This window comes from Erythranthe guttata, chromosome 8 (genome assembly GCF_056151865.1).
Source record: "Erythranthe guttata isolate IM_541 chromosome 8, IM_541, whole genome shotgun sequence".
Taxonomy (NCBI): Eukaryota; Viridiplantae; Streptophyta; class Magnoliopsida; order Lamiales; family Phrymaceae; genus Erythranthe; species Erythranthe guttata.
In genome coordinates, this window is record NC_142540.1 from 13615330 (window position 1) to 13641111 (window position 25782).

The window sequence follows — 25782 nt, forward strand, 5'->3', positions numbered from 1 at the left end:
CCTCGAGTTCTGGTTTGGGGATTTAGTTTTTGGAATTCATTTCTGATTTATTTAAACTTTTTAACTGCTGCATATAATATCATTTCTTGCGGTTAAAGGAAATAAATGCATATTTAATTGATTTGTTTTATTGCGATGGGTCTGTTGGTGCGGCGGTTTTGGGTGGAGGATTGCGATGGGTCTTCTGGCGGCGACGGTTTTGGGTGGAAGATTGCGATGGCTTTGCTGAATTCGCGCAGAAAAAGAAATTCGCGGAGGGCCTTAATCGACTACGTGTGTTTAATCGACTATGTCAATAGTCGATTAAGGCTTAATCGACTATGTTCGGTAGTCGATTAAGGTTAACCGACTCCAGTTGTTAATTTTTTTTTTTTTTTTTTTTTGATTTTTTGTTTATTGATTCCAATGTATAAATCAATTACAATGTTTGTATATTTTTTTTTTTTTAAATATAGTTGATTTTGCATTTTTTTGTAATTATGATTTGTTATTTTTAATAGCTAAAATTTTAATCGACTATCCATTAATGAACCTGATAGAGAAAAAAATTAAAAAAACCAAAAAAAAAAAAAAAAAATTAGAAACAAAAAAAAAAATTAAAAAATTAAAGATTTTCCTTAATCGACTATGAAGCATAGTCGATTTAAGACTAATCGACTATGCTTCATAGTCGATTAAAAAAACGGAAAAAAAAAAAAAAATCGCTGGAGCGCGTGCCCAGCTGTGATGAGGTGGCGGGCGGGGTAAAGCTGGGAAACACAATGGCTGAATTGGATCATGGGCTTTTCTCAAATGGTCTAAAATATTTTGGGCCTCCCTCAATTAAAAAAAATAGTGAGGGGGTTTTCTCAAAGAGCCCCTTCATTGTTAGCCATTTTTTCTTTGGAGCAGTTACTAATGTCTTTATTTTATTTATTTATTTATTTATCTCGGCTATCATTATTTGGAGAAGTCATCCTAGGAATACTAATTTAAATCTGAGATGATAGCACATATCCCTGGTGTTTAACGGGTGGAAAAGCACTTATGTTAAAAAATTACAATAAGCTCTGTTTGACTTTGACTAATTTTCCTAAGGGTTACTTGCTAATTTTAATTTTATATATAAAAGAAATAAACGCTAGACAACCCTAAAAAATCTTAATGGTATTTCTGTAATTAAATATTTTTAATATTTTTTCTCTATTAATTTATAACTATAATTTTTAACAATTATTAAAATTGAAACTAAATCCTGAATAATCATATCTAATAGTACTTTTGTAATTATTTATTTTGGATTATAAATCTTAATATGTCAGATTTAAAAAAAAAATTAATATTATATAAAATATGAATAATACTACATTATTAAATTTTATTATGTTAGTATACTATATTTTCTTATTATGTATTAAATTGATTATTTTTTTTCACTTTTGAAATAATATCCCGTGCATCGCACGGGGAAAAAATGCTAGTATTTATAAATTGAGATAATTAGCAAGAACCGGCTCATCTAAGAAAATGATTTAAGGAAACACTCCCTCAAAAAAATAATTAGAGAAAACCCCCTTACCTAATATCACACTCAAATGTTATTTTAATAATTCCCAAACCACCATTATTAATATTAAATCTCTTTTTCACGTTTCAAAACCCTAACCCATTTCAATTCCCGTTCTTTCTTCTTTTTTTCTCATCTTCTCATCTTCTCTCTTCTCTTTCTCTTATCGACTAAAATTCGAAGGAAAAGCAAGACGTCGACCGATGGTGGTGGTGGTGGAAGAGTGTTTGTCGCCGCCTCCCCCGCCGCGTGAAGGGTGGTGACGGATCTGTAGTTGGCGGCGGTGGTTTCCACCGACGACGTTGAAGCTGATGACTGGCACTCGTCGTCGAGGACGCAGTGGGTTGACAATACCTTGAATCGTTTCTGTTTTGTTTTTGTTTTGGACATTGAAATGTTAATTTGTGTTTTTTTGTATGAATTATTTATTTTATTCTTATTAAGGATTGATTGAATAGTTGGTGTGGTGATAATGGGGAGGCAGATTTAGAGTTTTTCTGTGGATTAGGCAGAGGACGACGCATGTAGAGAAATTCGCGCAGACTGGAATCTTAATCGACTATGTACATGTTCAATAGTCGATTAAACTAATCGACTATGCTATGGTAGTCGATTAAGGTTGATAAACTCTAGTCTTTTTTTTTTTTTTTTGGATTTTTTGTTTATTGATTCCAATTCTATAAATAAATTATAATGTAGGTATATTTTTTTGTTTTTGTAAAATGTAGTTGATTTTGCATTTTTTTGCAGTTGTGATTTGTTATTTTTATTATCAGATTCTTAATCGACTATGCTTTGGTAGTCGATTAAGGTTGATCGAATCCAATTTTTTTTTTTTTTTTTTTTTTTTGAGTTTTTGTTTATTGATTCCAATTGTATAAATCAAATATAATGTTCTTATCTTTTTTGTTTTTGTAAAATATAGTTGATTTTGCATTTTTTTGCAGTTTTGATTTGTTATTTTTAGTGGCAGACTCTTAATCGACTATGCTTCATCATAGTCGATTAATATACCTGATATAGAAAAAAGAAATTAAAAAACAATAAAGCTAAAAAATAATTAAAAAAAAATTAAAGATTTTCCTTAATCGATTAAATGCTTCATAGTCGATTAATAAAACTGATATAGAAAAAAAAACGGAAAAAAAAAACGAAAAAAAGAAAAAAAAAATCGCTGATGACCAGATGTGTGACGCGATGATGATGTGGCGGACGGGGACAAAACTGGAAAAGTTAATGACTGGAAATGGATGTGGGCTTTTCTCAAATGGAGATAAATATTTTGGGTGTCTCCATTAAAAGAAGGGTAGTGATATACGCAGGCCAAATTAAACATTCAGGCACTTTTTTACCATGGTTTTTTACCTTTTTACCATAACTATTTACCTTTCTACATTTTAAATAAACACTTTATTAATATTTCATTTAATAAAAAAAAACATTTAAATAATGAAACGAAAAAAAAAAAAAAAAATTACTTGGTTCTGCTCGCGCAAAAATGCACGAGCATTTCAACAGTGCTCGTGTGAAATCAGGCGAGCACTGTTGAAATGCTCGTGCATTTTTGCGTGAGCAGAATAAATGCAGTTTATTAAATTTATTAAAAAAAAAAAAAAAAAAATTAAATTAAGTTGCTCGCGTGGATTTACACGAGCGCAGTGGATGCGCTCGTGTAAATCCACGCGAGCAACTTAAAAGCCGGTTTTTTAAGCAATAAATTTATAAAAAAAAAAAAAAAAAAAAATTAAAATTGAAACGCTCGCCCGATTTTACGCGAGCGAAGTGGATGCGCTCGCGTGAAATCGCGCGTGCGTTCCCAAGTATCGTTTTTTTTCGTTTTTTTTTCGGATTCGTAATCTACATAACAAGAGGATCGTAAAAACGTAAAAATTACCTCCGATCTGTTGACGATTTGCACGGGCTTTGCGAACGAAAATCGAAAGGGTAGAGAGAGTTTTTTGAGTTTTTTACCTTTTGTTTTTTGAGAAATGGTAAAAAAATGTGCCTGAATGTTTAATTTGTGCATGCACAAATCATTTCAGTTAAAAGAAGTAACGAGGGGGTTTCCTCAAAAATTAAAGCCCCATATAAATTATGATGAAATAACACTAAGAGGGTGTTTGGCTAAGCTTATTTTAAACAGCTGATAAGCTCTAACGTCTGATAAGATGTTTTAAGAGCTGCTAAACTGTTACATCTTATTTTTAGGATTAATTTTTAGCTCTAACGTCTGATAAGATGTTTTAAGAGCTGATAAGCTGTTACATCTTATTTTTAGGATTAATTTTTAGAGTGTTTGGATAATGAGTTTATTTCCTATTTTTACTCATTATAAGATCTTAAATAAAAAAGGTGGGGTAGAGGTATTTTTTTAAAAAGATCTTATTTGCTCTCCAACAGCTTATTTTAAAAAAAAAATTAAGATATTTTCTAAAAAAATTACCAACATTGGCGGAACATAGAAGGGGCTAGGGGGGGCTGTTGACCCCCCAAGATTATAAAAATAATTTTTTTTAGGTACTTTGGCACTTTATTTTTTGAATATTACTTTTAGCCCCCTAAAGTTTTTGATATATATATATATATATATATATATATATATATATATATATATATATATATATATATATATATATATATCATATTTTATATAAAAATATAAAATAAAATGGTGAAAACTTGTATAATTTGAAATAAAATTTATGATGATTTACATATTTTTGAATTTTTTTATCAATAACTCTAAAAATTAATATGAGACGATGCCATGAATCCCCAAAATTAAGTACGATACATTATTAAAATAATTTGAATTAATTTAAATTTTTTTTGTCATGCTTAAAATACGATAAAATTATTTTATATATGACATTTTAATTCTAACACATCAATACAAACTTATTTTTGCAATGTCTTGTGAACCTAAATTGTTTTTTCGGGAACCCCGAAAATTTAGCTTGCCCCCCTACATTTTTCATCCCGGTTCCGCCCTTGATTATCAACCACTTTAAAAAACATCTTATAAGCTCCTTTTAATATCTTATAAGCTTTGTCAAATACCTTCTAAGAGCAACTTCAACAGTCCATGTAAACTTATAATTTAAGTCTTTTGAATATGAAAAGCATGCTCCAACAAGGAAATATAAAAGTTCTGAAGATGTAAAATTTTAACTTTGGTTTCTTAAATTTGAGAAACCAAAGTTGGAATTTAACACATTATGTAAAAATTAAAACCAATAAAATAATCAATGTTTGCTCTTTTCAACCATCAAATCTGAAAAACAGTAAAACATTACTTCAGTTCTATTTTAATACCAATTTTATTTTGGATATTTTCATGTTTCAATCCGTACTAAGATTATTATATGCAATATATTAGCCGTTGGAATATAGTAGTCATATTTAAGAAATATTCAAATATTAATTTATCAATCAATTTATCAAATGATCAGCTCTTGAATTAATTCAAAACTAAAATATTGACAAAATATTAAAATATAATAGTTGTGTAAAAAAAAATTATGTTGGAGTGCGATATGTTAAAAGTGGTTATTATGCATAACATTGTTCGTTTGCTATATTATAAATATAGACAGCTAATTTTAAACAAGCTGTTGGAGATGACATAAACGTGCAGCTATAAAAGTGTATAATCGTCATCTCATTCAAATTTCTATAAGTGTATAATCGTCATCTCATTCAAATTTCAACCACATAATGTTATGGGGGTCTTTGATATAACCCATCGATACTTCTTGAGACCTAAACTATTTTGTATCGTTTGAGAAAAAACACCTTCCTAATTTCAGCCACCCATTTTTCCAATTATGTCCATACCACCTCATCAACACTATCAACAATTATGCCCCACCTCATCAACCATTTTTTATTATTTTTTTTTTCGTTTCTTAACTTTTTTTTTCTTTATCGGGTTTATTAATCGACTATGAGATATAAGCATAGTCGATTATGAATCTGACTATTAAAAATAACAAATCACTACTACAAAAAAATACAAAATCAATTTTACAAAAATAAAAAATATAAAAATATTAAAATTGATTTATACAATTGGAATCAATAAACAAAAAATTCAAAAAAGGAAAAAAAAATGAGTCAATTAACCTTAATCGTCTACCAGAGCATAGTCGATTAGCTTAATTAACTATGAACACGTACATAGTTGATTAAGGTTCCAGCATGCACGAATTTTTCTACTCGCGCCGTTATCCACCCGATCCACCAAAAACCCTAAATCTGCCTCCCATCGTCACCACACCGCTGCCACACCACATTTTGTCAACCGTAATGGGAGTTCGATCTCCCAGTCTCCCAGTTTCAAGAACTGGGATCCTCCATTAACGACATTACTGAAGAAATCCATTAAAATATAACAAGCAGAAAATAGAGAAAAAAATAACACAGAGAAGAGAGAAGATGAAGAATCTGAAAATTCATACTTTGTTTCCAACAAACTGTAATCTTGACAAAATCAACAGATCTACTCACACTCATGACATATTTGCAGAAATTAATCCCAAAATAAACTGGGTGTTGCTTTTCTCTCTCTTCATTTCTTACGCAATTTACTATAGAAATATTAAAAAATATAAAAGGATATTAATGTGTATACGGCTTCAATCCTGTTGATGATATGAGTGACGACCATTTTCATATGTTCAGAGAAAAAGAAGAGTATGAATAATGAAGAGAGAGAGAGAGAGAGAGAGAGAGTAGAGAAGAAGATAATGAAAAAGGAGCAGATAGAGAGTACATGAGAAGATGAGGAAAAAAGAGGAGAGAGAAAGAGGAAGAAGATGAGGGAAAAGGAAAGAGAAAGAAAAAGTGTGCCTAGAGAAGAAGAAATAGTCTGTGTATGTAAGAGCATCCACAATGGGCTCTTTAAACATATCGGATTTTAGGCAATCTCAAAATTTTGGAGAGGAATAGCTGCTGTAGTGGAAAACTTTGGGCCTCTTTATGACTCCACGGATTCTGAGAAATGCTAACTAGCTCCCCACAGATAGGAGTGCATTAACAAACATTGTGGGGTCTGCTTTTGTTTTATTTGTTTTTTTATTCTTCAAGGTATAATCTTTTTGTTTTTCTTTTTGGTTTCATTTTCCTGTATGTACATTAACGAAATAATGTACCATTTTAATATTGTTTAAATAAAAATTACTAATTACTTCCATGTATTTATACTTAATTAGCCTTATTATAATTAAAAAGCAATTAACTCGTATATTTAAATTGTTTGTATTATTTTCATAAATATATAGTATTATCATTTCTAAAAACAATATTCATCAAATTAATAATCTTATTTCAACTCATTTGTATTTTTTGTCTAATTATATTTATGTTATTCGTAATTTATTTGAATTTTGTAAATATTATTTATATATTTATAGAATTGAAAATTTAAATATAATTTCATAAGTAAAAATATAAAAATAGAATTTCATAATTATATTTTACTAATTGAATATATTTTACTAATTAAAGATAAAAAATTAAAAAAATAATTTCATAATTATTATATTAATAATGATTTTTTATTAATATTTAATATTTAGGAACCATTCTAAGGATGAACAAAACCACCTAGTGGAGCATTTTAAAATTTGGGGAGTGCTTAAGTGGGATCCACACTTTAGGGAGGGACTTTAGGGAGTACCGCTGTGGATGCTCTAAGATAAATGAAAAATGAGACTAGAGTTTTGAAAAAATATATTGAACAATTAAGAGTACTATACATCACCCGTGCGTTGCACGGATATCAGTTTCAAAATGAGAAAAATAATAACATTTAAATGATTATCTCTTTATAACAACACCAACTCAAGTAAAATAAAATAGAAGGAAAAAAAATTATCTCTTAATTCAGAGTTGTAACATATGAAATTCAATTAAATAATAAAGAAAAATACGCGAATGGCTCAAAGCACGATATGAAGATTAAGTGAAATAATTTAAAACATATGGTATAATTCTATTTCATGGAATTCAATCTACTACACCATGTCAATCATCTGCAAAATAACTAACTTAACAACAAATACAGTAGCATAGAGGTAACACAATAGATATTCAAATAACTTGCAAGTTTATCACTAACGATATTCAATTAGTAATGCATATTAATCAAACAACAACACAACTTATAAATATTGCAAAAGAGATAAGATGTATACGTTAATACCAATAATAATACCAATACTGATATTAATATTGATACTAATACAAATACTAATACTTATACTTATACTAATACTAATACTAATACTAATACTAATACTAATACTAATACTAATACTAATACTAATACTAATACTAATACTAATACTAATACTAATACTAATACTAATACTAATACTAATACTAATACCAATACTGATATTAATACTAATACTAATACTAATACTAATACTAATACTAATACTAATACTAATACTAATACTAATACTAATACTAATACTAATACTAATACTAATACTAATACTAATACTAATACTAATACTAATACTAATACCAATATTAATACTAATACTAATACTAATAATAATACTAATAATAATACTAATATTGACAGTAATAATAATAGTAATACTGATATTAATATTGATACTAATACTAATACGGATACTCGTACTAATACGGGTACTCATACTGATACTAATTCTAATCCTAATACTAATCTTAATTCTAATACTAATACTAATACTAATCCTAATACTAATACTAATACTAATACTAATATTAATACTACTAATACTAATACTTACTGATATTGATACGAATAATGATATTGATACTGATACTGATACTGATAATAATACTGATACTGACACTGATACTGATACTGATATTAATGTTAATACTGATACTGATGTTGATAGTCTCATAGTAATATTAATATTAATACTAATACTAATACTATTACTATTACTAATACTGATACTGATACTAATACTGATACTAATATTGTTACTCATAGTGATACTGATGCTGATAAAAATACTAATACTAATATTATACTAATAATAATGATACTAATATTACTATTGATACTATACTGAAATTGATACTAATATTGATACTCATACTGATATTGATACTGAAACTGATATCGATACTGATACATATACTGATACTGATACTGATACCGATACTGATACTTATACTGATATTGGTACTAATATCGATACTAATACGGATACGTATACTGATATTAATACAAATATTAGTACTAATACTAATACTATTACTAATAGTAATATTAATACTAATATTGATACTAATACTATTACCAATACCATTACTAATACTAATATAAATGCTAAAACTAATTTTAATGCTAATGATACATAGTACATATACATATACTGATACCGATACCGATACCGATACCGATACTAATATTGATACTGATATTGATATTGATATTGATATTGATACTGATACTGATATTGATACTGATACTGATACTGATACCGATAATGATACCGAAACTAATAATGATACTGATGCAGGTACCGATATTGGTACTGATACATATTGTGGTACTGTTACTGATACTTATACTGATACCGATAATAATATTGATACGTATACTTATACTTATGTTAATACTAATATTTGTACTAATACTAATACTAATAGTAATACTAATATTAATACTAATACTAATATTAATACTAATACTAATACTAATACTAATACTAATACTAATACCAATACTAATACTATTACTAATACTAATATTAATACTAATACTATTATTAATACTATTACTAATACTAATATGTTAATATTGTTAATGTTATTGCTAATACTAATTTTGATGCTAATGCTAATATAGACAAGGTTCTAAATATCGGTTATCGGGTCCGAGGCGGTTAGAGACCGCCACACGATAAATCGGTGCGGCGGTGATTAATCGGAGATATATCGGAAATAAATCAATTTTTAAATTTAGTGTAATATATTTCTAAATACTTAAAACGTATAAAAAAATTGAACTCGATTCTCTCCTCATCGGTTATATATTCTAATCACATAACAAAAGTTTAACATTTTGAACTTGATTATCTCTTCATCGTTCTAAATGTTTTTTTTAGGCCATGTTCTTCTTAAGCGGTCAGTGAATTTGGTTTTGATTGAAAGAGATAATGGGTTGGAATTAAAAAAAAAATAAAAAAAAATAAACACCCTATTTTCCTTGTAATAAAAATAAATAAATAAATTATTTTTTCGATATATCGTTCAAAGTTTGACCCGATATATCGGTTTGACCCGCCACAGACCGCCTCGGACCGCCTCACCGTCAAAAAACCGATTTTCAAAACCGCCACACATATATCATAAAGGTTTATGCCCGCCACCGATATGGCGGCCGATATTTCGACCGCCACAACCGATATTTAGAACACTTATAGATATGCTAATTATTATGCTAATGATAATTATGATTGTAATTCTAATATTATCCAAATCCTTATTGTATTCCTAATTCTATTCACAACACTAATCATAGTTCTAATCGTAATCCTAATCATAATCCTATCCATAGCACTAATCATAAGCCTAATAATTTTAATACTAATAATGCTAATACTAATGTTAATGGTAATTCTAATTCTAATCTTAATTATAATTCTAATCCCAATCCTAATACCAATCATAATCCTAATACTAATGCATGTCACTAATTATCGTACTAAGCATAATTATAATCTTAATTATAATTCTAATACTAATATTAATCATAATCCTAATATTATATTAATCATAATTACAATCTGAATCCTATTTCTAGTATTAATACTAATACTAATTCAAAGAATCTTAATTATAATTATAATTCTAATACTAATATTAATCACAAATTCTGATTTTGCAACAATTTTTTTTGCAATGATAAATTATTTAGTATAAAAAAAACAATTATATTCAATCTCGAACCTTGATATCAAACTTCTTATGTGTGGTAGCTGAACCATAAAAAAAACACATATTAAATATATTAGAAATTAATATTTAATTATATTATCAAACTAACATTAAAATTATTTAAAATACTATAAGAGTATAAGCAAACGTTAAGACGTAAAAGAACAGTAATCATTGTTAATAAGATAAATTATGAAAATCCTCCTGAACAGAAAACACCCCTACTTATCGATGATTACCAAAATCCCCCTGATGTTTGTTTATGTCTTACACGACCCCCTTATAGTGTGATTTTTTTACGAAATCTTTTTTTATTTCATGTAATGTCCCAAAAAATATGGAGTCTACCTTTGCAGACGTGACATTTCTTTTATCGTACTTTTTAAACTCAAAAATTACCCGCAGGGGTGGTCATGGTAATAATAAAAATTTGTGAAAGTGTTATTTAAGAAGAATAAAGATTTCGTGTAAAGTTCACCTGAGGGTAATTTTTGTCTTTAAAAAGTACCATAAAGAAATGTCGTGTGTGCAGGGTGTAATAAGCATTATTGGAATATTTCACGTAATAAATAAAATCATTGGAAAATCATACCATAGGGGGTCGATGTAAGATGGAAACAAACATTAGGGGAATTATTAATATAAACTATTTACGGCAAGATCACTTCGAGTGAGATTATTAAATGAGCTATCAAAACATTTAACCACCATTTTCATACTTCAAAATAGTATTTTTTTTTTATTCTAATACAGTTATGAAATGAGGTATTTTGATATTTCATCTTTCAGAATGTAAAAATACATTATGCAATCATGCAGAATAAAATATCAAACATGAGTTATCAATTTAATCACCTCAGTGTCCATTTAGAAAATAACATGTGGCAATTAGATATATTTAATTAACAACTATTTAATACCTATGGTTGGAGCAAATACATTTAGATAAATATCAAAATAAAATATTAAATAACATATAAATATTTGCAAACTCATTTTGATACTTTTGGGTTGTAGTTGCCGTAGATAATTACTTAATTATATTTATTAGAGTTATAATGAAATACTTATTAGTGGAATACAATATATAGTATATACGACCATTATACATTTTAAACAAAACAATTGATATTCTTAATGTTAGCCATTAAATAAAGTGGATAAACGAATTTAATAACAAAGATTTAAAATTATTATATTTTGATATATATAAAATCAATTCGTTTTTTTATCAATTGATTAAACTTAACTTAGGTTATTCAATTTATTGGTATAATCATGATAAAATTTGTATTTTAATTAGTATATAATTTAAAAAGTTAAATCAATCGTAAAATTTATTGTCACTGGATTCAGCGAAGAAAATATAATTATTTAAACAATAACATGAAATTTATGTACTATAATTTTCAATGTGGTAAATAATTGGGAGTACATTACTCTACACGGTTTATACTATGCTACACCGGGTAAAATACACAGGGTAGATCTTTACCATTCATATACACACAAACACACACACACCCACATTGGTGTGTGTAGATCAACGGTAAAAAACACCCGGTGTAACCTTCACCGGGTGTAGCATAGAAATAACCTACTCTACACATGGCATAAGAAATAGTGTCAATTTTCGCAAGATAGTAAATTCAAACATGTATCTTTCTTTTTTTTACAGATAATATTAATATATAATATTAAATTAGTAAAAAAATACATATTCTCTAGTCATGTTCATGTAAAATGTATAATATCAAATAATTAATTCTGCAATATTTTTTTTAATATAAATCCAAGTTTATGAATTAAAATTAAAAAATTTCGTAACACCACCAATCATGCAATTAATTACGGAAATATTTTAAATCGAATTTAACTGAATTCAAATTAAATTAATTATAAAATTAAACTCAAAAATAAATTTATTTAGGGTTTTCAAGAAATATTATATATTTAGAGCATTTTATAAATGGTAGGATATAAATATATTAATAAAATAATTAAATATATTTAATTGCCTTTAATTTTGGAAAATGATGACATGTTTTTTGATGATTTATTTCCACCAATCAATTCGCCACTTGGGATGAAATTGAGGACATGTCATCAATTGAAATTGCGAAATGTCAATCAATTAGCTATGGAATTCAACTTTTATATATTATATAGATTTTTCAAATTATCAAAAAATCATATGGGTGGAATATTAGCTGAGGGAGTTTTCTCTGATTATTTTTTGGGACATGGTGTTTCCTTAACTATATTTTCTAGATGGAGGGGTTTTCTCTAATTTTCCCTAATGTTATATATAATTGGGTTAAATGCAATTTGCACCCATGTACTATGACCACTATCGCATTTACCCCCGAACCATGAAATGCGACAAAATGCTCTGTTGTTAGCATTTGTTAGTCTTTCCGTCCAACATGGATGATGTGGCATTTTGAACAAATTTTTTGATATTTTTGTGACAATTTTGCCCTTCCAATAGAATATAAGAAAAAAACCAAGTAAATGAAATAATTTCTATTATTTCAAAAAAAATGACAAAATAATTAAAGAAAAATAAAAGCACTTTATTTTTATTTTATTTTTTATCTAGAAATTTAAAATTATTTTTTTCATGCTCATATTATATTTTTCTTTTTCCCCAAAACTAATATTTTTCAACAAAATTTTCCATAATAATCTATTATATTTAAACTTTTTGAGAATGAGAAGAAGAAAGGAAAAAATGGATATAATTTCTTACCCTAGGATTATGTCTTGAAAAAATGGCATGTAAATGTCTTGTTCTATATTATAAATCAAGGGTAAAAAGGTAATTACAATGTACAAACTAACGGTGTCAAAATTCTGATCGTTGACTGGTGATATGAGGGGCTATTTTATTGTATTTCGTAGTTTAGAGAATAAATGCGACAGTGGTCATAATACAAGGGTGCAAATTGTATTTAACCCTATATTATTTTTATGGTAAGACTATACCATTAAAAACTATACAAACACTTCTCTCTCAACAACTTCAATTACCTACTTTTCATAAAAAATGAAAAAGAAAAGGTTAAATAACACTTAATCCCATTGTGGTTTTGACATTTTGAACATAACCCCATTCTGGTACGAAATTAGGCACATAACCCCATTGAGGTTTGATGGAGGTAGCTTATGTTAATTCCATTAACAGAAAAACCAGAAAATACTAAATTACCCCTAAAGTTTAGCCAAAATGCAACCATATCAACTCTTCGTTGGTTACTCTATCAAGTCAAAATTTCTCGTTTTAACTTAAAAATAACTATACTATAAAATAAAAAGCTTAATGTATTTTTTGTAAAATGACAAAATATAATATATTATTGTGTTTTTTTTTTTAATTTTACACAACAAAAGTTATATAAAATACTAGTTATTTTACGGTTGAAAAATTATTCAGTTTATTCAATTTTAGAAACCAATTTGATAATCTCATGCTACAAATCAAATATAAAATGATTAAACTCGATAAAAAATTATGAACAATCAATTTCTTTGTTCAATTATAATTCGGTAAAATAATTCTACATATTTCAAAGCTTTAATATTATTATTAATTATGATTATTATTATTTACTAGTTTTTATATAATATATTATATTATAAATGTTATCCAATTTTATTTTTTTTAAGAAACAAAGTCCTAATTTTTTTTTCTTCTGGAAAAATCTAAAAAAACACAATTCTCTAAAGTTGAAATGAAAATTAATTTTTTTAAAAAATCTAATGCTAAAATTAAAATATCCAAACCTCAAGGGTTATGTGCTTATGGCTCGTTTGGTTACTGCTATAAGGTGCTACTGATTAATAGTAGAGGCTAATAACATGTCCGGTTGGTAAGATTCACACTTTTTCAAACCCGCTACTAAAATCAAAGCCCGCTATTAAATGCTACTAATTCATTAAATTAGTAGCACCCCTCCCCCTGAGATTAATTTAATAGGGGGTGACTAAAAACCAAAAAATACAATTTTATCCTTAAAATTATTTTTATTATTGTAAACTAAGTGGTTTTATAGACAATTCATACATAATAACTGATTTTAACAAATTTAATAGAAAATTTAATCTAAGAAACCGAACATGCTACTAACTAAATAACTAATTAGTCAGTAGGGAGTTAATCCAATCTCATGTAATCCAATCTAATCCAATATAAGTAACCGAACGAGCCCTTAATCTCATACCAAAAGGGGAATCATGTGCGAAATATCCAATCCACAAATAGATTAAGTACTATTTACCAAAAAAAAAAAAAAAAAAAAAAAAAAAAAAAAAAAAAAAAATAATAATAATAATAATAATAATAATAATAATAATAATAATAATAATAATAATAATAATAATAATAATAATAATAATAATAATAATAATAATAATAATAATAATAATAATAATAATAATAATAATAATAATAATAATAATAATAATAATAATAATAATAATAATAATAATAATAATAATAATAATAATAATAATAATAATAATAATAATAATAATAATAATAATAATAATAATAATAATAATAATAATAATAATAATAATAATAATAATAATAATAATAATAATAATAATAATAATAATAATAATAATAATAATAATAATAATAATAATAATAATAATAATAATAATAATAATAATAATAATAATAATAATAATAATAATAATAATAATAATAATAATAATAATAATAATAATAATAATAATAATAATAATAATAATAATAATAATAATAATAATAATAATAATAATAATAATAATAATAATAATAATAATAATAATAATAATAATAATAATAATAATAATAATAATAATAATAATAATAATAATAATAATAATAATAATAATAATAATAATAATAATAATAATAATAATAATAATAATAATAATAATAATAATAATAATAATAATAATAATAATAATAATAATAATAATAATAATAATAATAATAATAATAATAATAATAATAATAATAATAATAATAATAATAATAATAATAATAATAATAATAATAATAATAATAATAATAATAATAATAATAATAATAATAATAATAATAATAATAATAATAATAATAATAATAATAATAATAATAATAATAATAATAATAATATATAATAATAATAATAATAATAATAATAATAATAATAATAATAATAATAATAATAATAATAATAATAATAATAATAATAATAATAATAATAATAATAATAATAATAATAATAATAATAATAATAATAATAATAATAATAATAATAATAATAATAATAATAATAATAATAATAATAATAATAATAATAATAATAATAATAATAATAATAATAATAATAATAATAATAATAATAATAATAATAATAATAATAATAATAATAATAATAATAATAATAATAATAATAATAATAATAATAATAATAATAATAATAATAATAATAATAATAATAATAATAATAATAATAATAATAATAATAATAATAATAATAATAATAATAATAATAATAATAATAATAATAATAATAATAATAATAATAATAATAATAATAATAATAATAATAATAATAATAATAATAATAATAATAATAATAATAATAATAATAATAATAATAATAATAATAATAATAATAATAATAATAATAATAATAATAATAATAATAATAATAATAATAATAATAATAATAATAATAATAATAATAATAATAATAATAATAATCAATTACCTACACTCACTCTATCTATAGTGAACACTTTTTAATTTCCATTATACAAAAAAAAAAAAATAATAATAATAATTAGTTTTGTTGCCCTATCTTTTGGAAAAGCTAAACCATCCCATTGCGAATAGTCTTTGCTCTTCAAATACAGCCCTGCCCATATAAACCAACCACAGAAACATTTGTGTACAAAGAATTGATTCTAATACTCTCCAATTTCTCATCTTCTAATAAACCAATTGGGTAGCAAAAAATTCTATAAACAAAAAGAGTTGATTATTTCTGCACCAAATGCTCAACATCCCCAAGCTGCACTTCCCTACTTCCATGCAACTCATATCCATCTCGAAACAACAACTCAATCTGCTCCAACGATTTCCCTTTCGTCTCCGGTACATATCTGTAAACAAACCCGACTGAGAGTGCAGAAATAGCCGAAAATATAAAGAAAGCTCCACCGACTGTAATTGCACGAGCAACCGAAAGAAACGACATAGCCACAAAACCACTGCACACTCTATTACCCACCGCCCCAAGTGCCGACGCTTGAGCACGAACCCTCAACGGAAATATCTCCGAAGTCAAAACCCAACAAACCGGCCCAATACCCACCGAGAAGAAAGCCACATTCCCACAGACAGACAAAATAGCCAAACCGATTCCAACCGATCCATCTCCGAGAAAAGACAAAGTCGCCCCTAAGCTAAACAAGCAAACCGTCATTCCAATTGTGCTCACGTATAAAAGAGGCTTTCGACCGACTCTATCGATGAGAAGAATAGCTATCAGTATGAACGCCGTTTTAGTCACCCCAACAGCAACTGTTGCACCAAGAAGCTTCGACTTATCCGTAATCCCGGCCGATTTAAAAATCTCGGGGCTGTAATAAACAGTTGCATCGATTCCCGTGATTTGTTGGAAGCACTGGATTCCGATTCCAGTTATCAACATTCTAGAAAGTTCCGGAGAAGGGCTTAGAAGCTCACGCCAAACGGCTTTCCCTTCCGTGTTATTCAATCCGGCGGCTAATTGTATTTCCGCCAACCTCTCCTCCACCTCCGCTTCGTTTTCGTTCGTCTTCAAGAGTACTTCCCTCGCTTCTTCCGCTCGATTCTTCATCACTAACCACCTTGGAGACTCGGGAATTACGCACAATGCGAATGCGATGAAGACCGATGGTAAAATTCCAACTGCGAGCATAACTCTCCAGCTAGTGTGCGATGGAAGTCCCGAAAATACGTAGTTCGATACGTAACCTAAAAGTATTCCGAGGTTTATGAAGATTTCCGGGAATGAAGTGAGAGAGCCTCTCGAAACAGTTGGAGAGATCTCCGCAATGTAAACAGGGGCGATCATTACACCGAATCCGATTCCTATACCGGCCAAGATTCTTCCGATCATAAGTACTTGGAATGACGGGGCGAATGTCATTACAGCAGCGCCTGCTTGGAAAATAATGGCGGCTAAACCCATAGTCCATTTTCTGCCGATTGCGTCAGATGTTCTTCCTCCTCCTAAACTACCCAAAAGGGACATTACGCTCAAAATGCCGATCAGAACCTCTTCTTGCACCTCTGTTATTTTTAGATCTTCTTGAATGAATAGGATTGCTCCACTCATTACTCCCACATCTACCAAAAAAAAAAATTAAAAATTAAAACTAAAAAAGAAATTGAAAGTAAACTTAAAAATTTCAACTTTTTGCATCAGTTAAGAACGACGAGTCAATCGAACCGTAGAAATTATTTTGATTCTTTAGTTACTTTAACCTTGTTTATAGTCAAATATGCACGTAAAGAACACCCGATAAAAAAATGATATATAATTATTGCTAGCACTTGTGAGGATGAGTTGAAACTCCAAGTTTTAAGTGAATCCTCTAACAAAATAATTTACACATTTTACGCATTATTATAGAATCCGACTTCTACTTTGTAAAGATAATAATACAGTTAAACCTCTATCAATTAATACAGTTAAACCTCTATAAATTAATATTTAAGCGAGATTATTAATTTATCGAGGTTTCTACTGTACAAGGGTTAGCATCAATCGTGTATCAAAAAGTATCAAACATTGTTTTGAATCTTGATTACCATTTCTTGAATCTTGATATTTAACATGAATTAGAGTTTGACTTCTCCCATTTCAATTTATTGTTGTCTTAATACAAACAAGGTTAAAAGAAAAACATAGGATCATTCTTTTTTGTAATATGTAAGAAGAAAATGTTTAAAAAAAAAAGAAAAGAAAAGAAAAGAAAAAAAAAAAGAATTTACCATAACCAAGGAGAACACTGTTGAGAGAAGCAAAAATAGAGCAGGCAAAAACATATTTCCTAGTTGTCTTCTTTCTCTGCAGCTGAGTATGGTGCTCTGAAGCATTATAATCATCACCAAAACTATCATCATCGTTTGTTAGCTGCTGAGAATCCATTCTTGTATACTTGTTTTTGCCGCCCAAAGACAAACCCATCTCGTTATTCCCATTTTCTTGGACACCCACTAAACCCATCTTTCTTACACAAACACTTCTCTTTTGTCCGAATTTCAACTGAAAAAACTGAAGAAAGGGAAAAATGTTACAGGGTGTTTCTCAGATCTGAAACGGAAGAGATGAAGATTTTGACTTGGCATGTGGGACCTCCTTTTTTTGCTTATGTAAGCAATACCAGTTTAGCCTTGACCTCTGACTTGTCTAAGGTTTCATGGAGCTTTCCAAGTAACAGCTATTTATTACAAACTATTTCTTTTATTTTCATTTTTAGTCGACATAAAAACAAAAAAAAAAAAAAAAATCCATGTTCGAATTTTATTCTAATAATTAAATATAAATTAAATAATTTCGTATGAAAAAAGGAAATGAAAAGGGCATCTACTTTAAATAATCTAGTTAATTATTATGTTGATCCAAAATATATATTTTGTTGGGTGAAAATATTATTATGGTGTTTAGAAAATTTCAAGTTCACGTTGTTCTATGTTATTAGTAAATTTTGGTGGTGTTTGCAATAGATTATATATGAATAATGGTTTGTTTATAAAAGTTGGTGATTGTAAATATAAAATGGAGAAAAAAAAAAAGATTTTTTTTTCTTAAGCACTCAATTTATAAATTTAGGTGGTGTTTGCAAATGATTATTTAAACACAGAAGGTAGTGATTGTGAGTTAAGTCAGTTTTAAGTACTTATTTATAAAAGTTGGGGGTGCTTGCAAATATTACGAAAAATGAACTTAAATAGAAAAAATAGGGTTAGGGGTTAGGGGTGCTTTTAAAAAATAACTTTAAGCAGATTATTTTTATTTTTTTTATTTTTTTTTAGATTAAAGTAGATTATTTTAAGAGAAACAAAATCAAAAGTTGATTTTGCAAACACCTGAAAACAAATTATAGGCAAAAAAAAAAGCTCATAATCACTTTCAAAAAGCGTTTGCAAACAACACCTTAGGTGGTGTTTGCAAATGATTATTTAAAAGCAGAAGTTAGTGATTATGGTGGTGTTTGCAAATGCTTTTTGAAAGTGATTGTGCGGTTTTTTTTTCTCATAATCTGTTTTTAGGTGTTTGCAAAATCAACTTTTGCTTTTGCTTCTCTTAAAATAATCTGCTTTAAGCTATTTTTTTAAAAGCACCCCTAACCCTGTTTTTTCAATTTTAGTTCATTTTCCGAAATATTTGCAAACATCCCCAACTTTTAGAAATAAGCACTTAAAACTGACTTAAATCACAATCACTAACTTCTGCTTTTAAATAATCATTTGCAAACACCACCTATGAGTTAAGTCAGTTTTAAGCGCTTATTTCTAAAAGTTGGGGTGTTTGCAATTATTCCGGAAAATGAACTTAAATAGAAAAAGCAGGGTTAGATGTGCTTTTAAAAAAATAGGTTAAAGCAGATTATTTAAATAGAAGCAAAAGCAAAAGTTGATTTTGCAAACATTTGAAAATAGATTATGAACAAAAAAAAAAAAGCTCATAATCACATTCAAAAAGCGTTTGCAAACACCACCTTAATGTGATTGCAAAAATAATTTTAATTTACAGTTTATCTTTATATATAAAAGAAAGAAATAATGGGACAATCTAAGAAACTCTAATAGTATATTTATAATTTTTTTTTAAATTATATATATATATATATATATATATATATATATATATATATATATATATATATATATATATATATATATATATATAATTTTTTTTTTTTTTTTTTTCATTTCTCTTTTTTCCATCTTCTTTTTACTTTCATATCAAATCAGAGTTGTAAATCGTCTAGCGAAAGCTTAATTCGCTCACATAGACTTTTTTCTTTTCTCTTTCTTTTTAGTAATCTCTTTGGAAATATATTCTTTTTACCGACACCGATATGGATTTTTTTTGTTTTAATTATCGAAAGAGTAAAGCAAAATCTCTCTAGCTTACAACAAAATATTTATAATCGAATTATTTGCATAATATTTTTTAGTAAATAAATATTAAATAATAAATTTAATGCATGTAAAATTTAAAAAAATTATATATAAATACACATCAAATAATATATAAAATTATAAAAAGTTGTGAAAGTTAAAAGGGTAAATTACAACCATCCTCTGAGGTATGGTCAAATTACGAAAACCCCCCTCATGTTCGTGTAATTACAACCACCCATCATCTATAAATTTTCTTACACGTCCACCCTTGCATATATCATATTGTGGTGCATCAAAAACTGTATTTTTACACAAATCGAGTACAATCTAGAGCACATTCCACGAAATCTAGATGATTATGTTGAATTTGATACCATAAGGGTGGATGTGTAAGAAAAAATCATAGTTAAGGGATAAATGTAATTATCCAAACAAGAAGAGTTTTTTTCGTAAATTTACCATACATCAGGCGTAGTTGGAATTTACCTTATTTAAAAAAAACGAACTAAATTAATGTAATTTTTTTAGAAAATAAAAAATAAAAAATAAAAAATAAAAGTTAAATTGAAACCGACATAATATTTGTCGATCTACCCTACTTCTACAATAAAAAGGAGAAAATACTACATATTTAATTTCCACCCAATTTTGATAATTAACCCTAAATTCGCCTCTCTGGATTGTTCTTCATCCTGAAATCACATCACAATCAATCTTCATCGGCGCATAAAACCCCAGAATCATGGTGTTTGTTAAATCACCTGACAACAAAACCCTAATTCTGAATCTCAATCCTTCCACCACCACCAGACAGGCGCTTAGCCTCCACATCCAGCGGAATTACCTAATACCCATTGCTCAACAGCGCCTCTACTTGAGCCACCGTCTCCTCTCCACGCCGGAGAACGACGCCGTATTACTCTCTCACCTCGGCGTTTCCCTAAACTCAACCCTAACCCTACACGTTCCCTTCCTCGGCGGTATGCAAGCCCCCGTCGCTCCCAAGAAGTTAGAATTCCTCGGCACAAGGCCGCCGCCCAATTACGTCGCCGGTCTCGGCCGTGGTGCCACTGGATTCACCACCCGTTCTGATATTGGCCCGGCCCGTTCCGCCCCCGATTTGCCGGATCGATCCGCCGCTGCAATTGGCGTTACCGCGCCGCCCCCTGGGGCGGCTGCGGTTGGCCGTGGCCGTGGGAAGGGCACTGGGGATGAGGATGAAGATGAAGACCCGGAGGAGAAAGGATACGACGAGAATCAGAAGTTTGACGAGTTTGAGGGAAACGATGCCGGATTGTTTGCCTCTGCGGAGTATGATGAGGAGGATAAGGAGGCTGATGCTGTGTGGGATGCAATCGACGAGAGGATGGATTCGCGTAGGAAAGATAGGAGGGAGGCTAGGCTTAAGGAGGAAATCGAAAAGTATCGAGCCTCGAACCCTAAAATTACGGAGCAGTTTGCTGACTTGAAAAGGAAATTGTACACATTGTCCACTTCAGATTGGGATAGTATTCCTGATATAGGAGATTACACTTCCAAGAATAAGAAGAAGAGGTTTGAGAGTTTTGTTCCTGTTCCCGACACTCTCTTGGAGAAAGCAAGGCAAGAAAAAGAGCATGTGAGTGCTTTGGATCCGAAGAGCAGGGGAGTTGGTGGTACTGAAACTCCGTGGGGGCAGACCCCCGTTACAGATTTGACTGCTGTGGGTGAAGGGAGAGGAACCGTGTTGTCCTTGAAGTTGGATAGATTGTCCGATTCTGTTTCCGGGTTGACTGTGGTTGATCCTAAGGGTTACCTGACCGATTTGAAGAGCATGAAAATTACTAGTGATGCAGAGGTATCCGACATCAACAAGGCTAGGTTATTGCTCAAATCGGTGACACAGACGAATCCAAAGCATCCAAATGGTTGGATAGCCGCCGCTAGGTTGGAGGAGGTGGCTGGGAAGATTCAGGCGGCCCAGCATTTGATCAAGAGAGGGTGTGATGAATGTCCGAGAAGCGAGGATGTTTGGTTGGAGTCGTGCAGATTGGCGTCCCATGCTGATGCTAAGGCTGTTATTGCAAAGGGTGTTAAAGCAATTCCTAAGTCGGTGAGGTTGTGGATGCAAGCAGCCAAGCTAGAGCAGGATGATACGAATAAAAGTAGGGTGTTGAGGAAAGCGCTTGAGAATATTCCGGACTCGGTCAGGCTCTGGAAGGCAGTTGTCGAGCTTGCCAATGAAGAAGATGCAAGACTTTTGCTACAGAGAGCTGCGGAATGCTGCCCGTTGCATGTGGAGTTGTGGCTGGCTCTTGCTAGATTGGAAACTTATGAAAATGCAAAGAAGGTGTTGAATAAAGCTAGAGAGAAGCTTCCTAAGGAGCCAGCTATATGGATCACTGCAGCCAAGCTAGAAGAAGCTAATGGCAACACTGCCATGGTCGGGAAGATTATTGAAAGAGGTATACGAGCTTTGCAGAGGGAAGGCCTGGAAATCGACAGAGAAATGTGGATGAAAGAGGCTGAGGCAGCCGAAAGAGCTGGTTCCGTTGCAACTTGTAAGGCTATAATCGAAAATACTATTAAGGTTGGTGTAGAGGAAGAAGATAGGAAAAGAACATGGGTGGCTGATGCTGAGGAGTGCAAGAAGAGAGGTTCCATTGAGACAGCAAGGGCTATCTATGGACATGCACTTAATGTGTTCTTGACTAAGAAGAGCATATGGCTTAAAGCTGCTCAGCTTGAAAAGAGCCACGGAACAAGAGAATCTCTCGATGCGCTGCTGCGAAGGGCAGTTACTTACATTCCGCATGCTGAGGTTTTGTGGCTTATGGGGGCTAAAGAAAAGTGGCTTGCTGGTGATGTACCGTCTGCTCGGGCAATTCTTCAAGAAGCATACGCTGCTATCCCCAATTCTGAGGAGATTTGGCTTGCTGCATTCAAGCTTGAGTTTGAGAACCAAGAACCTGAGAGAGCAAGAATGCTTCTTGCAAAGGCACGTGAAAGGGGTGGAACAGAGAGAGTTTGGATGAAATCCGCAATAGTTGAGAGGGAACTAGGGAACACAGCTGAGGAGAGGAGATTATTGGACGAAGGGCTGAAACTATTCCCTTCGTTTTTTAAGCTTTGGCTGATGCTGGGGCAGTTGGAGGAGCGTCTCTCGAACTTGGACAAAGCCAAAGAAACATACGAGCTGGGCTTGAAGCATTGCCAGAACTGTATCCAGTTATGGCTTTCGCTTGCTCACCTGGAGGAAAAAGTAAACGGTCTAAGCAAAGCTCGTGCAATACTTACTATGGCCAGAAAGAAAAATCCTCAGAATCCTCACCTCTGGCTTGCTGCAGTTCGGGCTGAGGCCCGACATGGGAATAAGAAGGAATCTGATATATTGATGGCCAAGGCATTGCAGGAATGCCCCACTAGCGGTATTCTGTGGGCTGCTTCGATAGAGATGGTTTCCCGGCCTCAGCAGAAAACGAAAAGCAGAGATGCTTACAAAAAATGCGGTGACGACCCTCACGTACTTGCTGCCGTAGGGAGGATATTTTGGCACGACAGGAAGGTTGATAAAGCTAGGTCCTGGTTCAACAGGGCAGTTACTCTTTCTCCGGATATTGGGGATTTTTGGGCATTGTACTATAAATTCGAACTTCAACACGGTACTGAAGAGACTCAGAGGGATGTTTTGAACAGATGCGTAACCGCAGAGCCAAAGCACGGTGAGAAGTGGCAAGCCATATCGAAAGCTGTGGAGAATTCACATCAGCCTACTGAATTCATCCTGAAGAAGGTGGTTGTTGCAATTGGTAAAGAAGAGCATGCAGCTGAGAATAGTAAAAACTAGTAGCCGTCGTAATACAAGTCCTAGGTAATTTTTTTTTTTAGTTTTTTTTTTACCTGTTCTATCAGTAGGTGTTCTATTGACTTTATTTTTCTTTTTTGTGTTGAACCTTTTGAGATGGTTGGTTTTTTTCGAACTTGTTATGTTGATCTTCAATGTTTGCACTTGGAAGTAATTTTTCATTTTTCTATGAATTTAATTTTTGTACATGCTTTATTACACTTACAGCTGTCTAGCCATGATGCCTCAAGAGATGCTGAAAATATTTCTTAGCCTGTGTCGTTCAACTGTGGAAGCTCTCCTTAAAAAGTTGGATTTCGTTCTTTTAACATTTATCTTCTCTTTTCCGGGTGAGAACTTCGTAATTTTCTTATGAGTGGTCATTGCACATTCATAATACCATGCAAGGTATTAAGGGGGTAGAAACTTTTTGAGATGATTCTTTCTGTCAATGCAAGGTGCTTGTTGACCTTTACATGTTACAATACTCAGATTCTTGAAGTAATTCGTTTGGTTTCTTTTTGTTTTTTTACTGCAGTTGCAACCTTTAAGCTGTCAACCCGATGATGTTTGGAGAGATACTTTAATTAGTCATTTGTGGAAGGTTTTTCGAAGTTGCATTCTTTTCTTTATTTCACAGCTTGTGTATAAAATGAAAATGGATTGTCAAAATATCTTGTTTTGTAGTGTATTTCTTTTGATTGATCCAAGCTGATGGCTAAAATATGACAGCAGAAAAAAAGGTAAAGCATACTTAGTTCTGTCAAAAAACGTGAGATATCAAGTAAGGCTTCTGGTTTCGTTTTTCTTATTGATGCCTCATTTGTGTTGTTTATATCCCTTGAGATCTGTTATTGCCTTTTTCTCAGCATTTATGTATATTGATGGTGAAGGTGCATTTACTGGAACACTGACATGGATGTCGATAACTTTGGTTCCTAGTTCAACAATTGGGACTCTTGTTTTGTTTGATCATGTACCAGAAGGTTTATAAACGAGGACGAGCCTTTTGACAGTTTTCTTGTTGCAAGGTATTTGCAGAAATTCACATGTTCTGGTTTTCCGACTTGGGAGTAATTCTTTGATGGTTCTTTCACATTTATCTTTGCTGAAATACAAAATGATGGGATAGATATGATGAATCATCTTTATTTACGGACTGACCTGCATTCACTGATGTTCAAATATGAACCCCTCTTCAAAAGTAAAATAGATCAAGCATTGTTGCCATGCCGTGTTTTGGAGTTTATTATTCAAATATGAACCCTCTTGAAAGTTGTAGTGTAAACTTTATGT

The 25782-nt window shown here is 29.7% G+C and overlaps 2 protein-coding genes across 7 annotated transcripts; one reads left to right on the forward strand and one right to left on the reverse strand.

The window, feature by feature from the left end:
- Positions 1-16267: 16267 nt before the first annotated feature.
- On the reverse strand, positions 16268-18989 carry LOC105970614 (putative polyol transporter 4). Of its 2 annotated transcripts, none has more exons than XM_012995444.2 (2): positions 18525-18989; positions 16268-17876 (listed from the first exon to the last, which is right to left on the reverse strand). In XM_012995444.2, the coding sequence occupies exons 1-2, from the start codon at positions 18757-18759 to the stop codon at positions 16522-16524; spliced, it is 1590 nt and encodes a 529-aa protein (XP_012850898.2). In that variant the 5' UTR covers positions 18760-18989; the 3' UTR covers positions 16268-16521. The 2 variants fall into 2 exon arrangements, with proteins under 2 accessions (XP_012850898.2, XP_088678043.1); XM_088821917.1 differs by having other exon boundaries at positions 16268-17998; positions 18084-18853.
- A 2161-nt stretch (positions 18990-21150) lies between these two features.
- EMB2770 (pre-mRNA splicing factor-like protein) lies at positions 21151-25761 on the forward strand. Of its 5 annotated transcripts, none has more exons than XR_016033155.1 (3): positions 21256-24513; positions 24740-24836; positions 25025-25174. XR_016033155.1 is itself a non-coding variant. In XM_088821918.1 (2 exons), the coding sequence occupies exon 1, from the start codon at positions 21406-21408 to the stop codon at positions 24487-24489; it is 3084 nt and encodes a 1027-aa protein (XP_088678044.1). In that variant the 5' UTR covers positions 21151-21405; the 3' UTR covers positions 24490-24513; positions 24740-25174. The 5 variants fall into 5 exon arrangements, 1 of the variants encoding a protein (XP_088678044.1); XR_016033154.1 differs by having other exon boundaries at positions 21270-24513; positions 24945-25174; XR_016033156.1 differs by lacking the exon at positions 25025-25174 and adding an exon at positions 25356-25761 and having other exon boundaries at positions 21275-24513.
- The last annotated feature ends 21 nt before the right edge of the window (positions 25762-25782 follow it).